Source organism: Camelus bactrianus, chromosome 12 (assembly GCF_048773025.1).
Source record: "Camelus bactrianus isolate YW-2024 breed Bactrian camel chromosome 12, ASM4877302v1, whole genome shotgun sequence".
NCBI lineage: Eukaryota > Metazoa > Chordata > Mammalia > Artiodactyla > Camelidae > Camelus > Camelus bactrianus.
The window spans coordinates 16,227,154-16,243,964 of record NC_133550.1 but is presented as its reverse complement, the minus strand read 5'-3'; the positions used below and the strand labels follow the sequence as shown (position 1 = coordinate 16,243,964).

The 16,811-nt window shown below is 32.2% G+C and overlaps 1 protein-coding gene and 1 long non-coding RNA gene across 2 annotated transcripts in view; one reads left to right on the top strand and one right to left on the bottom strand.

The window, feature by feature from the left end:
* LOC141579384 (uncharacterized) overlaps nt 1-16,811 on the top strand; it is an 89,207-nt gene that overhangs the window by 59,953 nt on the left and 12,443 nt on the right. The gene's annotated exons all lie outside the window — the stretch shown is intronic.
* Nucleotides 1-16,811, bottom strand: part of FAM186A (family with sequence similarity 186 member A) — a 61,611-nt gene that overhangs the window by 34,915 nt on the left and 9,885 nt on the right. Inside the window, exons 2-3 of the mRNA XM_074375900.1 lie at nt 1,618-1,834; nt 483-653 (exon numbers count right to left, since the gene is read on the bottom strand). Of these exons, the coding sequence (XP_074232001.1) occupies nt 483-653; nt 1,618-1,834 (388 nt within the window). The remainder of the gene's footprint in view (nt 1-482; nt 654-1,617; nt 1,835-16,811) is intronic.

Here is a 16,811-nt window from a genome sequence, read left to right as displayed (position 1 = left end):
CCGAATGTCCATGAACTGCTCAGTGGGTAAACAAAGTTTGGTATATGCAAACAATGGTGTACAATTGACAATAGGAAGGAAGAAGCTACTGATAAATCCTATAACATGTATGAACTTCAAAAGCATCATACATGATGATGAAAGAAAACAGACATAACCGACATAAAAGGCTACATAAAATAAATATAATTCCATTTTATGAAATATTCAGGAAAGGCAAATCTATTGAGGCAGAAAATAGATTAGTGGTTGTCTGAGGGTAGGAATGAGGATTGACTGCAGGTGGGCCTGAAGGGATATTTTGGGGGTGATAAAAATGTTCTAAAATTAGATTGTGGTGACAGTTCCACAACTCTAAATTTACTAAAAGGCACTGAATTGTACAATTAATGTGGGTGAACTTTATGGTACATAAATTATCACTCAATAAATCTCTTTTTTAGAAAAAGTTAAATCTATTTCCAATGTCTTAAAGCACTTACCTGTTGTTTTCTTTTGTTTCCTCTTTTCTTCAAGCATAGATGTACTAATCCTACTCAGTATCTTAACACTGTTCTCAATAGATTTGAATGTTTCTGGTAACATCTCCATTTGTGCTATCCAGTGGTAGTGTTCATCAGTATTGATTGCAGTCATCCCAGACAGAATGGCATCTTGAAGAGGGGTAAAAAAAAATTACTTTTGTGCAGAAAAATAATTATAACCATATAGACTTATAATATTGGCTAACAACTCAATATTGTAGTATTAGGAAATAGAGGTATCTCATACTTATTGTTATTCTGAGGCTTTTCTCTATGAAGAAATGAAAAAAAGAAGAGACTTGGAATAGAAGGCTGAATAGTAAGTCTTGGACATGAAAACATGAATCTGGTTAAAAGGTGTCTATTTGGTTTAGTTTCTTGACTTTAGGAAAGTAGATATCTAAAACATGTGTTTTAATATTGGGGATCTAAACACCAGTTAATTCCTTTGGTAGGTTAGCTAGTATTTTATAATCCCTATTACATGAGATTTCTTGTAACTAAATGAAATTTATTTTTTGTGTTCTTAGCTTATTCATTCTTTGATTCAACCAGTGTCTCCTCTAAAGATATAGCAAATTCCCTGACTTCATGCTTTTACATTCTAGTGAAAGGAGATAGACAAAAAATAAAAAATAAAAAATAAAAATCATTAATTATACAGTATGTCAGATGGTAAGAAATGTTATAGACAAAAATAAAGAAGACTAAAGAATAATGAACAATGCCAGGGGTAGAGAATGGGGATAGTCAGAGAACATCTCATTTAAAAGTGAGATACAAGCAGAGAATGAGCCATTTGGCTACCTGGTGGGAAATGTTCCAGGGAAGGGAATAGGAAGCATAAAGACACTAGGAGGAGCATGCTGGCATGCTTGAAGAAAAGCAAGGAGGCCAGAAAAGCTGATACTGAGTGAGCAAGTTTTTATATTCCTTATTTTATTCTTACTGGAACAGAGAACAACGGTTCCTTAGTCTTTTCTTCTTTAGTCTTCTTCTAATCTTTCAAATTTACTTATAAATTTACTTATAATCTTTCAAATTTCTGTTCTCTAGCTTTTCTAATAACTTTAAGCCACTTCTGGAAACTTACGCCATTCTTCCAACCAGGCCAGGAAGTCGGCAAGAGTCTTGTCTTTAATATCAGCAGACTTAATATAAGCAGCTAGTTTCTCCAGCAAACTTGTTCTCCGTTTCTTATGTTCTTCAAGGAATATCTTCCTTCCAGAGTGCACATGCTCATCAACAGTATAGCGATTTAATATCCGCTGCACATTGTGCATTATGTCACTCAGCTCCATATTAAGGCCCTATAAGAATAAGAAGGGGGAAATATATTAATAAATCCTCAGTTTGTTGTTGATGTTGTTGGTTTAGGGGAGGTACTGGGGATTGAAGCCAGAACCTTGTGCATGCTAAGCATGCTCTCTGCCACCGAGCTATACCCACCCCAATAAATCCTCAGTTTGACAATAAGTTTTGATCACCTTTCTTCCCACAGTATCAGTGACAGTCACTACAAATCTGTCTAATCAAAGTTCTGTTAATTCCAGCTTTTCTGTAAGTCTCAGATTTTTCTCTTAAAACTTTTTTCTCTGCCTTCATCTTAGTATTGCTATGATATACTGGAAAAAATACTGGGTTTGAAACCATATCTGGATGACAACTCTAGCTTTCATTAAAATGACTTTTAGTAACTCACTTAAAAATTCTGATCTGCCCTGACTCATCTATAAAATAATGAGATGCTAAGTTCACAGGAGACATGTAAGATATGTGAAAATGCCTTATAGACTGTGGCTGCTATAAACAAATGAATTAATTAGCTAATTAATTAAAGGAAGTTACTTTTTTTTTAAATGGAGATACTGGGGATTGAACCCAGGACCTCGTGCATGCACTCTACCACTGAGCTATACCCTCCTCCAAAAGAAGTTACTTTTTTTTCTTTACTTAACCCTTACACCTGGAAAGCAGGTATCAGAATATTCCTCAACATAACTTTTATTTCTTTATCTCCCCTCATCAAGAGTCTATCAGCAAATTTCTTCTGTTCATCACTTTATCCCAGTAGTTCTCAGTGAGGGTAATTACTGCCTCATATGTGGCATTTAGAAATTTGTGAAGGCATTTTTGGTTGTAACAATGACTGGGAGGGAGGACTGACTGTATTTAGCAAAGGGTGCTAAGGGATGCCATACCATCCTACAGTGCAGTGGACAGTACACACATTGAAGAACTGGCCCAATCCTGCATAAATTTTGACGATCCCATGGAACATTCACACAGGTTAAAAAAAAAAACTATAACTATTTGAGCTTAGAAAATTACTGTATTTAAAATATAAACAAAAAGTATCTTTTAACCAAGTTTAATTGTTTATTGAAATTTCCAAGAATGCAAATATTATGTAAATGAGAGGAAAATGTTCTAAAGAATTTCTGCAATCAAATTTCACCGTTCTGAAACACCACAGTACCAACTAGCAATGCACTGTTGCTAATAGTGTATAGTGCCAGTACAATAAACCTGCGTTTGTATCAGCCTGTATTTGTAGCTTTCATATTTATTTTAATTCTATATATGGATGCAAGCCTCTATTTCTTTGTTATGATTCCCAGTGAAGTTTGACCTAGAATTCACACATTGAAATTCATGTTATTATAAATTAGTACTTTTATTTACCCTTACATATTAATTTTTTAAAGTATAAGTGTAGATATTTTACCTATGAATTTCATTTCAGAGGAACAAAAAGGATGTTAAAAATATTTTAAAAGGGCACAGTAAATCTGATAGATGAAGAACCACTGCTTCTTCCTTTCCAACTTTATCAATTACTCTTTCAATTTTGGTTCAGACAGAACGAACTCCTTACAATAAGAGTGAGATTTGGATTTTGTGAATGAAATCACCATGCCAAAAGAGTGATCAGATGTTAGGTGCTGGGATTACTACAATCAGATATAGGTAATGCAGTTGCAGCAAATTAAGTCAGAAACACAGGAGAGCAGAGACAAAGTTTGATAAGCCAAGTGACGAAGAATAACATTACAAGCTAACACATAGCATGGTGGTTAAGGGAAAAATACCAACTCCTCAAACATTCTTCCAGAAATTTGAAGACAAAGGAACATTTCTCAACTCACTCTTTGTGGCCAGAATGACCCTCATACCAAAGCTAGATAAACATACTTCTAAAAAAGAAAATTACATACTAACATCCCTAATAAATATTGTTGCAAAAATCCTCAATGAAATACTAGCAAACAGAATTAAACAGCACATTAATAAGATTATATGTCATGACCAAGTGGTATTTTTTCCAGTGATGCAAAAATTGTTCGATATATGAAAATCAATGGGCTCTATTTCACCCCCTCCTTTTCGGATATGGCCCACACTCTACCTATGGAGTGTGTACCTAGTTTTACTTTAACCTGAGAATCCAACTCCCACACATTTTTCTTTTCTCTTACCTTATACTCTATGCAGTATGTATCTCTCTAAATAAATCTACCTTTACTCAAAAAAAAAAAAAAAGAAAGGAAAAGAAAAGAAAATCAATGAATGAAAAACACCAAAGTAACAAAACGAAGGGAAAAAAATCATATGATCATTTTAATCGATACAGAGAAAGTATGTGACAAAATTCAACACCCTTTCATGATGAAAGCTTTCAACAGAGCAGGTATAGAGCGAACATACTTTGACATAATAAACGCCATATATAACAAGCCCACAGTTAACATCATACTCAATGGTGAAAAGCTGAAAGTTATTCCTCTAATATCTGGAACAAGGCAAGGGTGCCCATTCTCACCACTTCTATTCAACATATTACTGGAAGTCCTAGCCAGAATAATTAGGCAAGAAAAAGAATAAAAGACATCCAAATTAGAAAGGAGGAGATAATATTACATCTATTTGCAGATGATACAATCTTATGTGTAGAAAACCCTACGAATCCCATCAAAAAACTGTTAAAACTAAAAAATGAATTCAGCAAAGTTGCAAAATACAAAATTATACACAAAAAATCTGTTGCATTTTCTATACACTAATAATGAACTATCAGAAAGAGAAATTAAGAAGATAATCCTATTTATAATTGCATAAAAAAGAATAAAATACCTAGGAATAAATTTGACCAAGAAGGTGAAAGACCTGTATATTGAAAACTACAAGATATTAATGAAAGAAATTGAAGAAAACACAAATAAATGGAAAGACATTTCATGGTCATGGATTGGAAGAATTAATATAGTTAAAATATCCATACTACCCAAAGCAATCTGCAAACTGAATGCAATCCTTTTCAAAATTCCCAGCATTTTCACAGAAATAGAACAAAAAATTACAAAATTTGTATGGAACCATAAATGACCCTGAAGAGCTAAAGCAATCTTTGGAAAGAAGACCAAAACTAGAAGCATCAATCTCCCTGATTTTGAACAATATTACAAAGTTATACTAGTCAAAACAATATGGTATTGGCATAAAAACACACACAGAGATCAATGGAATGGAACAGAGATCCCAGAAATAAACCCACACGTATATGGTCAATTTATGACAGAGGATCCAAGAATACACAATGGGGAAAGGACAGTCTTTTCAAAATATGGTGCTGGGAAAATGGGACAGCCACAGGCAAAAGAATGAAACTGGACTACTATCCTACATCACACACAGAAATTAACCCAAAATGGGTTAAAATATGAGTGTAAGACTTGAAATCAGAAAATTGCAGAAGAAAACATAGATGGCAAGCTCCTTGACATTGGTCTTGGCAATAATTATTTTTGGATTTGACACCAATAGCAAAGGTTAAAAGAGCAAAAATAAACAAGTGGTACTAAATTAACTAAAAAGCTTCTGTACGGAAAAAGGAAAACATCACCAAAATGAAAAATCAACCTACTGAATGGGAGAAAATATTTGCAAATCACATATCTGATAAGGGGCTAATATTCAAAATTTATAAAGAATAGTTCAATTCATAGAAAGAAGTAAAATGGTGGTTTCCAGTGGCTAAGGGGAAGAGGGAAATGGGATGTTGTTGTTTAATGGGTGTAGAATTTTAGTTTTGCAGGATGAAAAATTTCTGAAGGTTGATTGCACAACAATGTGAATATACTTAATACTACTGAACTGTCACTTGAAAAATGATTAAGGTGGTAAAATTTATGTTGTGTGTATTCTACGACAGTTAGAATTAAACAAAAAAAATTTAATTTAAAAAAGGAGTAATCAAATGTTAAGTGCTGGAAATACTGCAATTAGAAACCAGTGATCCAATTGTAGCAAATAATTTAAGTCAGATATACAGGAGAACAGAGACAATGTTTGCTAGGGCAAGTGCTGAAGAATAACATTACAAGCTAACCAATTGCTCATAAATTCTCCCAGAAAACTGAAAAGGAAAGAACATTTCCCAACTCATTCTTTGAGGCCAGCATTACTCTGATAACAAAACCAAATAAAGACATAAGAAAATAAACTATAAATCAATATTCTTCATGAACATAGTCACAAAAATGCTTAACAAAATATTAGAAATTAGAATCAAATAATACATTTTAAAAAAGACATTATGAACAAGTGGAATTTATTCCTAGAATGCAAGGCTGATTCAAAACTTGAAAATTAATAAATGTAAATCATTATATAAAAAAATTAAACAAGAAAAAGCATACAGTCATCTCAATAGATGCAGAAAAAGCAGTTAACAAAATTCAACATTTATTCATGATTTTTTTAAAAAATTCTATAACAAACTAGGAAGAGAGGATAACCTCTTCAACCTGATGAAATGCATTTACAAAAAATTTACAGCTACCATATACTTAATGGTGAAAGTCTAAAGTGCTCTAAGGATTCTGCTCTAATAATTTTTACTCAACCTTGTATCAAGGTGCTACCCAATGCAATAAGGTAAGAAAAGGAAATAAGAGAATATTGATTGGAAAAGGAGAAATAGAAGGTTTCTATTTACAGACCAAAAAAAAAAAAAAATCTGTGTAAAAACTCCCAAAGACTCTATAAAAAAGCTACCAGTATACAAAAATCAAAATCATATTTCTATACACTAGCAATAAACAACTGGAAATTGAAATTTAATAAAACAGTACCATTTGTAATTATACTAAGAACATGAAATAATTGAGTATAAATCTAACAAGTGCAAGATCTGTACCTTGAAAATTACAAAACATTGATGAAAGAACCAAAGAAGATCTAAATAAATGATGACAATTCTCAGCACAGACAAGGAAGTAGAGCCACTGGAACTTTTATACTTTCCTGGTTGAAATGCAAAATAGTAAAGCCACTTAAGATAACAGTTTGACAATTTCTTATAAACATATGCTACCATATGACATAGCAATAACATTCCTAGGTATTTTGTCAAGAAAAATGAAAATGTATGTTTATACAATAATTTCTACATGAATGTTTGTAATGCCTTTCTTCATAATTGCTCCAAACTGGAAACAACCCAAATGTCCTTCAACTACTGGATGAATGCTTTGTGCTAACACAGATTCGAATGACATAGGATCTGAGTCCATTTGTAGGCATTCAGGAAAGGAAGAACTATAAGGTCAGAAAACTAAGGGCTGCAGGGGGTTGGTGGTCAGTGAAGGACTGACTACAAAGGGGCGTGAGGGGATTTTTTGAGATGGAACTATTTTAAATCTGAAATTTGCAGTGGATACACATCTGTATGCCTTTGTCAAAACTCTCAGAGCAGTATACCAAAAAGGATGAATTTTATTGTATGTGAATTTTACCTTAATTTTTTAAAAACCCTACAATCCAAAAAAAAAAAAAAAAAAAGTTACAAACAGTAGAATCAGACTACCTGTATTTGATTCCAGGATCCACCATGTATACCAACCATGACCTTTAGACAAGCCTCAGTTAGTCTCAATTTCCTCATATGTGAAATAGGATTAATAGTAATACCTGTCTATGTTGAATTATTATGTGGATTAAACCAGATTATCTATAGGTAACCTGGTAAACACTTTAAATGCTAATGTTATTAAGTGCTTACTATATGCCACAAAGGCGAAAACATCCAAGTAAGAAGGTAGGTAGAGAAAGCACCATAATTTGAGCATCTAATCTAGAGCAAGATAGAACCTGTAATGCAGATGATAACAATAGCAAAATGAACACTGTATTCCTATTCTCCAGTTGAAGAAACAGAGTATCTTTAGAGTCTCCTGTGTTCCCTATATCAGTTGCGTTCCTTTCCCAATGCCCAGAGATAATTACTACCCTGAATTTTAGTTTCTATACTTTTAACAGTATAGTAAGCTGAAGGAAGTCCCTCCTTCAAAAGATATCAGGTCTTAATCCCTGGAATGTGTAAATGTTACTTTATATGGAAAACGGTCTTTGCAGGTGTGATTAAATTAATAATCTTGGGGTGGAGACATTATCCTGCATTATCTAGGAGAGCCCTGTGGCAATCACAAGTGTCCTTATAGAAGGAAGGCAGAAGGCACAGTATTGTGTGGACACATATAGAGGAAATAGTTCAATGTGAAGGAGCAGAGAGAGATTTGAAGCTGCTGGCCTTGGAGATAAAAGTGATGTGGCCATAGCCAAGGGATTCCAGCAGCTACCAGAATCTGCAAGAGGCAAGGAATGGATTCTCAGAGAGGGAGAGAGTGCAGAGAGAGAGTGCAACCCTGTGACATCTTGACTTCAGCCCAGTGACACAGATTTCAGACCTCTAGAATTTCTAGAATTTCTGACCTCTAGAATTGTCAGACAATAAAATATCTGTTGTTTAATACCACGCAGTTGTAGAAATTGTTACAGCAGTGAAGGAAACCAGAATGTCACCCCAAAACATGCCTCTGACATAAAAATTATTTTGATCTTAAGGCAGTTAAGAATCAGGAAACACAGAAAAAGCTTTCTCTACCATCCCCCTTTTCTACCTGAAGGCAAGATACAAATTCTTTTTACTGAAGACAGACTTATCAGCACCAGAGGAATCTGCAAACAAATCTTACTCTGTTAGTTTTCTCCCATATATTTACCTTCCCACAATCGGCCAGGTTGAAAGCCAAAAACTACTTTCTTTTATCTTGTCATTTCTTCATTAATTTATTGTTCTTTGTTGAAGATGCTAACATAAGCCGCTTGGAGTTCCTCTTTAACTTTTTCCCAGGTGATGTGCACTGCACACATTAACAAACTGCTTTTCTCTTGTTTATCTGTCTTTGTGAAGGAAAACCTAAAATGGTTGAGGTAAAGTTTTGCCTCCTCTAGGGCAGACACACACACACACACATCCGTAGACACAATAGATTGTGTAGTTTTGCTTGTTTTTAAATTATTCTCTTTATCCTTCTGTGACTTGCTTTTTACCTCAACATAGTATTTTTGAGTTGATCCATGTTGAAGTATATAGCTATAGCTCATTCATTTACACTGCTGTGTGTTTAGTACTTTATTGCACAAATGAACTAGAGTTTACTTATCCATTACTATATTTATTTGTCTCCAGTCTTGTGCTTTTACAAACAATGGTATAAAATTTTTGAACATGCTTCCTGGTACACATATGCAAGACTTTTTCTAGAGCAACTCTGTCCAATATGGTAGCCACTAGCCACATGAATCTATTGAGCAATTGTAATGAGGCATATGTGACAGGAAATTAATTTTAATTTTAATTAAACTAATTGAAATTTAAAAACTAATACGTGATTCATTTATTGGAAAAATTTAAGTATTTTTGAAGAACTTGGTGTATGAATCTAGCTCTTCAACTATATATTTTATGAAATCGAAATATAGGTCAAGTATTTCTGATGAAAATTTACCATGCAATTTGATATGTAAGTACAAATTACATGCTGAATTTCGAAGACTTAGTATGTAAACAGTATATATATCTTAATAATTTTTATATTGATAAACAACTTCAGAGCCTTGAAGAGTAAATAGTTCTCAACCTAGAAATGCATATCCAGCAAAATTATCAGTTATGAGAGTAACATGATATTAATATCATAAAAATGTGTTGTAAAGAGTTTCCTATTTTTCTCTTCCCTGAAAAAGTTTGTATAAAAATTTCCCATTTCCCATTTCACCTAAGCTTTCTAAGTTACTGTCCCCAAGTTGCACACAATATTCTATATCCTTTATTGTCTTTTCAATCTCTGTTGCATGTATTGTTATATCACCCCTTTCATCCTTCAGTGTTTATTTGCACTTTGTCTTTTTCTTGATCAACTGTAACAAAGATTGTTCACTTTGACTTCTCAAAGAAGCATCTTTTTTAGCCTTCTTGAGCCTCCTCATTGTATTTTTCTTTTCTATTTTTTTCTTTCTTTTCTATTTTTAAAATTTGTACTCTTAATTTTTATTATTTCCTTCATTTTATATCCTCTGGGCTTAATCTGTTGGATTTTTCCTAACTTCTAAGTTGCCTTTTTAACTAATGCATTTTTAACATCCTTTTCTAATATAAGGTATAAATTTCCCTGTGAATACTGCTTTCATTACATCTCACGTGCATTTAATATAGTACATTTATTGTTATTCTAAGTGTTTTCTAATTTCTACTGTGACTTCTTTGACCTATGAATTATTTTGGAGTTTTCACCCATTTCTTTTTTTTTTTTTAAAGCATCTTTTCTTCACTAATTTCTAATTTGGTTCATTGCGCTCTATATGATATCTATTCTTTGAAATTCTTAAAACCTGTTTTCTAACCTAAAACATGGCCGATTTTGGGAAATGTTCCCTCTGTGCTTAGAGAGAATATATATTTTCCAGTTTTTAATGTTGGTTCCTGTATATGTACATTAGATGAAGTTTGTTATTTTGTTGTTGAAACCTTTTACATCTTCAATGTGGATTTGTTGGCTTAATTTATCAATTATAGTATAATAGTAGTTTTTTTTTTTTTTTTTCCAATTTCTTCTTGTACTAACACTGAAGTCTTTTTCTTTATGTATTTTCAAGCTTTGTCACTAGGGGCATAGGCCTGCATGCAAGTGCAGAATTATCAAATATGAAATTGAATCTTATTATCCCATGATAACCCTCTTCATCTCTAGTAATACTTTTTGACTTGAAGTCTATTTGTCTGATACTAAAACAACTGCATCAACAGTTAGTATTTGTCTGGTATATGATTTGCCATCCTTTTGCTTTCAATTTCTCTGTTTTTTCTGTTTTAGATATAGATCTTCTAAAGAATATTTATTGGGAGGGTGGGGGTATAGCTCAGTGGCAGAATGTGTGCTTAGTATATATGAGGTCCTGGGTTCAATCCCCAGTACCTCTATTAAAAATAAATAAATAAATAAATAACCTAATCCCCCCCCAGAATAAAAACATAATAAAAAATAATTTTCTGACGAAATTTACTGAATCAAACTACCTCCAAAATAAGTTAATTAAAAAATAAAGAACATTTACTGAATTATTTTTCATCCAACCTAACAACCTTTGTATTTTAATTTTAATTTTTACATAGATATTGAATATACCAGTCAGTGTCTAACCAGAAAAACAGAGAATAGATATGTAAAGCATTAACAAATTTAAAGTAGAGAATTTGTTACATATGTCATAGAAGAGCCAAAAGGCCAGATAGGGAATGAAAGCGAGGCAATCAGAAATTAGCAACAGCAGGAACAAAGTGAGAACTACATAAGATTGATTGGAATACTTATTTTTCTGACTTTTTCACCTTTTTTTTAACATTTTTTATTGATTTATAATCATTTTACAATGTTGTGTCACTTTTTCACCTTTCTTGCTGACTTTTGTATTGATTTTTTTGCCTTGTAGCAACTGTTTCCTTAAAAATGTCTTCACATGTATTCATAAATTAACACATTCTAAGGTAAATCAATATCAATACCCATCTTGAATAGCACAAATATCTTAGTGCTTTAACTTTGATCAGTCTCCTTTCAAGATCCTATTGTTCAGTATTTTATTTCTATGTTTGTAAAACTCCACAAATAAGACATTATTATTGTCAGACTGAGAAGGACAAATACCACATGATATCACTTATATGTGGAATCTAAAAAATGATACAAATGAGCTTATTTACAAATCAGAAACAGACTCACAGACATAGAAAACAAACTTATGGTTACCAAAGGGGAAAGGTAGAGGGAGGGATAAATTAGGAGTTTGGGATTAGCAGATACAAACTACTCTATATAAAATAGATAAATAAGAACCTATTATTTAGCACAGGTAACTATATTCAATATCCTGTAATAAACTATAATCAAAAAGAATATGAAAAAGAATATATATAAATATTTATATATATAACTGAGTCACTTTGCTGTACACTAGAAACTAACACAACATTGTAAATCAACTGTTCTTCAATAATTTTTTTAAATAATAAAAATTAAAATTACCATTAGATAAACACCACAAATAATTGTTGCAGACAGTATTTATCAATGGATTCCAAAAAGTGGACTAAAGTTTGAGAAGACACAGAATGTACATAGTCTCGAGGTATCTTCCTCAAGATATTTATTAACTATAAAGGAAAAAATAGTAACTTTACAGTCTCCAAGCCACTATAGCCAAATGATCAAGGTCAACATTAGTCATACCACAAAACACTGTAATATGATGTACTGAGGACACAGATCATTTCTGAGGTATTCTTGCCCCCAAAATGCATAACATCAGTCCAATCATAAAAAATATTAGAGGATCCAAAATTGAGAGACATTCAAAAACATTCTTTGAAAATATTAAGATCATAAAGGACAATGAACAATTGTCTAATGAAATGATACAGACTGCAGAAGAACAAGGAGAAACAAGTAAATGTTACGAGACCTTGCACAGGATCTGGTTACAGAGACAGGATATTAGTGGGAAATTGGGAAAGTTCAAATGAGATCTTTATTTAATAGTACTGTGTCAATTTTAATTTCTTGGTTCTAACAAGTGTACTACAGTTATGTAAGATGTTAACAATAAGGGAAGCTGGGTTAAAAATATATGGAAACTCTGCTATTTTTGTGGTTCTTAAAAGTCTAAAGTTAATTTGAAATTAAAAGCTCAAAGAAAAAACCTACTTTGCATTATTTACTAAAGTTGAATCTGTGCATACCTCACTGCCCAGCAGTTTTATTCATAGATGAAATGCATGCACATGTGCATCAAAAGACATTCACAGAAATCTTTATAGCAATATTATTTATAGTAGGCAAAAATAGCAGAATGGATAAAATCATAAAATAGAATGATAGTATTAAATATTAATGAACTATGGATTCATATAAAGAATCTCATGAACTTAGTATTAAGAAGCCAGACATTAAAGAATATATACTGCATGCTCCTATTTATTAGGAAAAACCAACCTGCAGTGTTAAGGGTCAGGATAATTGTTATCTTTGGAGCAAATGGGGAGGTTTCTGTAGTGCAGATAAGTTTCTTTTTAATTTGTTCACTTCATGATAATTCATTGAGTTTTTCAATTGTGAGTTTCCACTTATGTTTATTACAATTTTTAAAATGCTTTTAAAAGAAGAATTAACCTTAGGCTACCACCCTTAATGAAGTAACATGGACCAGACTTACCCTTTTATCTGAAACAACTAATAGAGGGCCACTAAAAGGTTTAATAGGAACAGTCCCCAGAGTTCACATAGGGAGAAGGAGTTTTTTCTGTTCCCAGCTGGAGTAGAAAGTATAGCTCCTGGGACATCTGGTAGAGTACTCAGAATGATTTTTGCCTCAGTGGTGGAGACAAAATTGGCCCTAAAATAAATGCTGCCATAGTCTCACATAACAATGCACAAAAGGAAGATTCAAAAGGATCAAACTACTTCCACAAAACTGTGTTCTAAAAGTTTGAGAATATTTATAGAATTAGAAAGATATCTAGCAGCTAACAAGATAAAATTCACAATATATGATATTCAATCAAAATATCAGGCAAGAGGAGTGACACCAGGGAAGATGGCTCAGTAGAAAGCATGAGGAATCCATTCCTCCAGATAGACAACAACCGTATTGGCAGAAACTGTCTGATTTAACTATTTTGGAATTCTGGAGTCTATTCAATGGCTTGCAGCTTTCAAAGAAAGACTTGCTTAGTATAGTATGGGTAATTTCAGTCAATTGCCATCTTTAGCATGGTATTAGCTATCCATTTCCTATTCTCCACCACTGTGACAGAACATGTTCTAGAGCAGCTTACGAGGGCCAGGGTGGGCATCCTCCAAATATGAGAAATCTGTGTACTGATTGTGAATTGCTGTTTCAAATCACAGAGGTGAGGATACAAAGGCAAACTCCCATGGTTGCAACCTCCACCAGGTTGAAACGGCTACCAGGGGATTTAAAGAGACAGTTTCAATTTTTTTTTCCCTTCATGTTTCCTTTTTCCCCTTTTGGGAGCCAGACATTTAAAGATAAGACATTCAAATGCAATTATATTTTCAAATGAACTTAGAAAGTCACCAAAAAAAGATAAAAAGATGCAGAAAATATCTGAGGAGACCTAAAATTTATACCTCAGGCTGATCCCTGGCACATAGACACCATACAAGATTAAAAACAAACAATCAACAACCCTGGGAGAGAAGGAGATTCTGATTTCCAGACTTACCACATTATAAGATTCAAATGTCCAATCTTCAACAACAACAAAAAATCGTAAGGCATACAAAGAAAAAGGAAAGCATGTTCCAGTCAAAGGGGAAAAAATTACAGAAACCATGAGAAAGAAATTAAGACATTACCAGAGAAACAAAAGATGAGAAAGTACATTACCACTAGAACTGCCTTATGAGATACGCTAAAGGGAGTCCTTCAGGGTGAAATGAAAGTACTCAAGGTTATATGAAGAAACAAAAATCTTTGGTAAAGGCAAAAAAATGGGAAATTTTAAAAGCTAGTATTGATGTACTTTTGGTTTATAACTCCACTTATTTTCTGCATGATTTAAAATACAAATGCATAAGAAACAAATATTAGCTTGTTTTTGGGTACATGTTCTATGAGGATATAATGTGTGATATCAGTAATTGAAAGGAGTGTGGACAGAGCAGTATAGGGGAGAGTGGTATGCTATTAAAGTTTAACTGGTATAAATTAAAGATTGTATAACTTTACAATTATTTGTAATTCCCATGATAACCAGAAAGAAAGTATAGAATATACACAAAAGGAAATGAGAAGGGAATTAAAACATTTCACTAAAAAAAAAAAAAAATTAACAAAACACAAATGATGACAGCAATGAAAGAAATGAAGAGGAAAAAAAACTGTAAGACAATAGAAAACAAATAACAAAATGGCAGCTTAAATCCCACCTTATCACTAACTACTTTAAATGTAAATTGATTAAACTGTTTTATCAAAAGACAGAGATTGGCAGAATAGATTTTAAAAAACCAATGATCCATGCTGTCTATGAGAGACTCATTTTAGATCCAAAGATTCAAGGAAGTTGGAAGTGAAAGGATGGGAAAAGATATCCATGCAAGTAATAACCAAAAGAGAGATGGGGAGTTACACTAATATCAGACAAAATAGACTTTAAATTTTAAATGATTGTAAGAGATAATAATAAAAGGTTCAACAGAGCAAGAAGATAAAAGTTACAAATATTTATGTACCTAATAACAGAACTTCAAAATATAAGAAGCAAAAATTGATAGACTTGAAGCAATGGATAGTTCTATAATAATAATGGGAGATTTCACTCTAAATAATGGATAGCACAATGAGACAGAAGATAAGATAGGAAATAGAGGACTTAAACAACCAATAAACCATCTAGATATAACAGATGTATACAGAATACTCCATCAAACAACAGAACATACAATTTTCTCAAGTGCATGTGGGTCTATTTTCCAGTATAAACCATATGTTAGGCCACAAAATAAACCTCAATATATTTTTAAATATATTTTACAAAGTATCTTCTCCAACCACAATGAGATGAAATTGGAAATCAACCACAAAAGGAAAAGTGGAAAGTCTACACATGTGTGGAAATTAGCATATTCTTAAACAACAAGTAAGTCAAAGATAAAATCACAAGGAAATTAGAAAATACTTAGAGATGAAAATGAAACCACAACTTATAAAAACTTATGGGATATAGCAAAAGCAGTGCAAAAAGGGAAATTTATAAAGATAAACACTTACATGAAAAAAAGATCTCAAGTCAACAAACTAACTTTATACCTTAAAGGAACTAGAAAAAGAAAAACTAAACCCAGAGCTAGCAAAGGAAGGATTAGAAAGATTAGAACAAACATAAATAAAAGAGTATGGAAAATCAATTCAGAAAATAAATGACAAAAAACTCTTCCTAAAAATATCAACAAAATTGAAAACTTTAGTTAGAGTGACAAAGAAAAAAGAGAAGAATCAAATTACTAAAATCAGAAATCAATGTGTAGACATTACTACTGATTCTACAGAAATAAACAGGATTAACAAAAACACTAAATTGAAAAGATATATGCATCCCAATGTTCATAGCAGCATTATTTACAATTGTCAAGATAAGGAAGCAACCTAAGTCTCCATCAACAGATGAATGAATACAGAAAATGTGGTACATATAAACAATGGAATATTACTCAGCCATAAAAAACAATTTTTGCCACTTGTAACAACAGGGATGGACTTGGAGGATATTATGCTAAATGAAATAATTCAGACAGAGAAAGACAAGCACTGTATGTTATCACTTATATATGGAATCTAAAAAACACAACAAACTAGTAAATGTAACAAAAAAAAAAGCAGATTCACAGATACAGAGAACAGACTGATGGTTACTGGTGGAGAGAAGGAATGGGGGAGGGACACATTGAGGTAGGGGATTAAGAGGTACAAACTATTACATATAAAATAAGCTACAAGGATATATTTTACAACACAGGGAATATAGTCAATATTTTATACTAACTATAAATGGAATATAACCTTTAAAAATTGTGAATTACTATATTATACACCTGTAACTTATAAAATATTGTACTATACTTTAATTTAAAAATAATTTTTAAGTAATAAACAGGTAAGAATTTTTAAAAGGTAATGAGAGTAGTGTTAACAATTTTTGTATGCCACCAAATTGGATAACCTAGATGAAATGGAAAAATTCCTGGAAAAATGAAACATGTGAAGACTGACTAACAAAGAAATATAAAATCTAAAATGATTATAAATCAATAAAAAAAATGTTAAAAAAAAGTTAAAAAAAAAAGAAATATAAAATCTGAATAG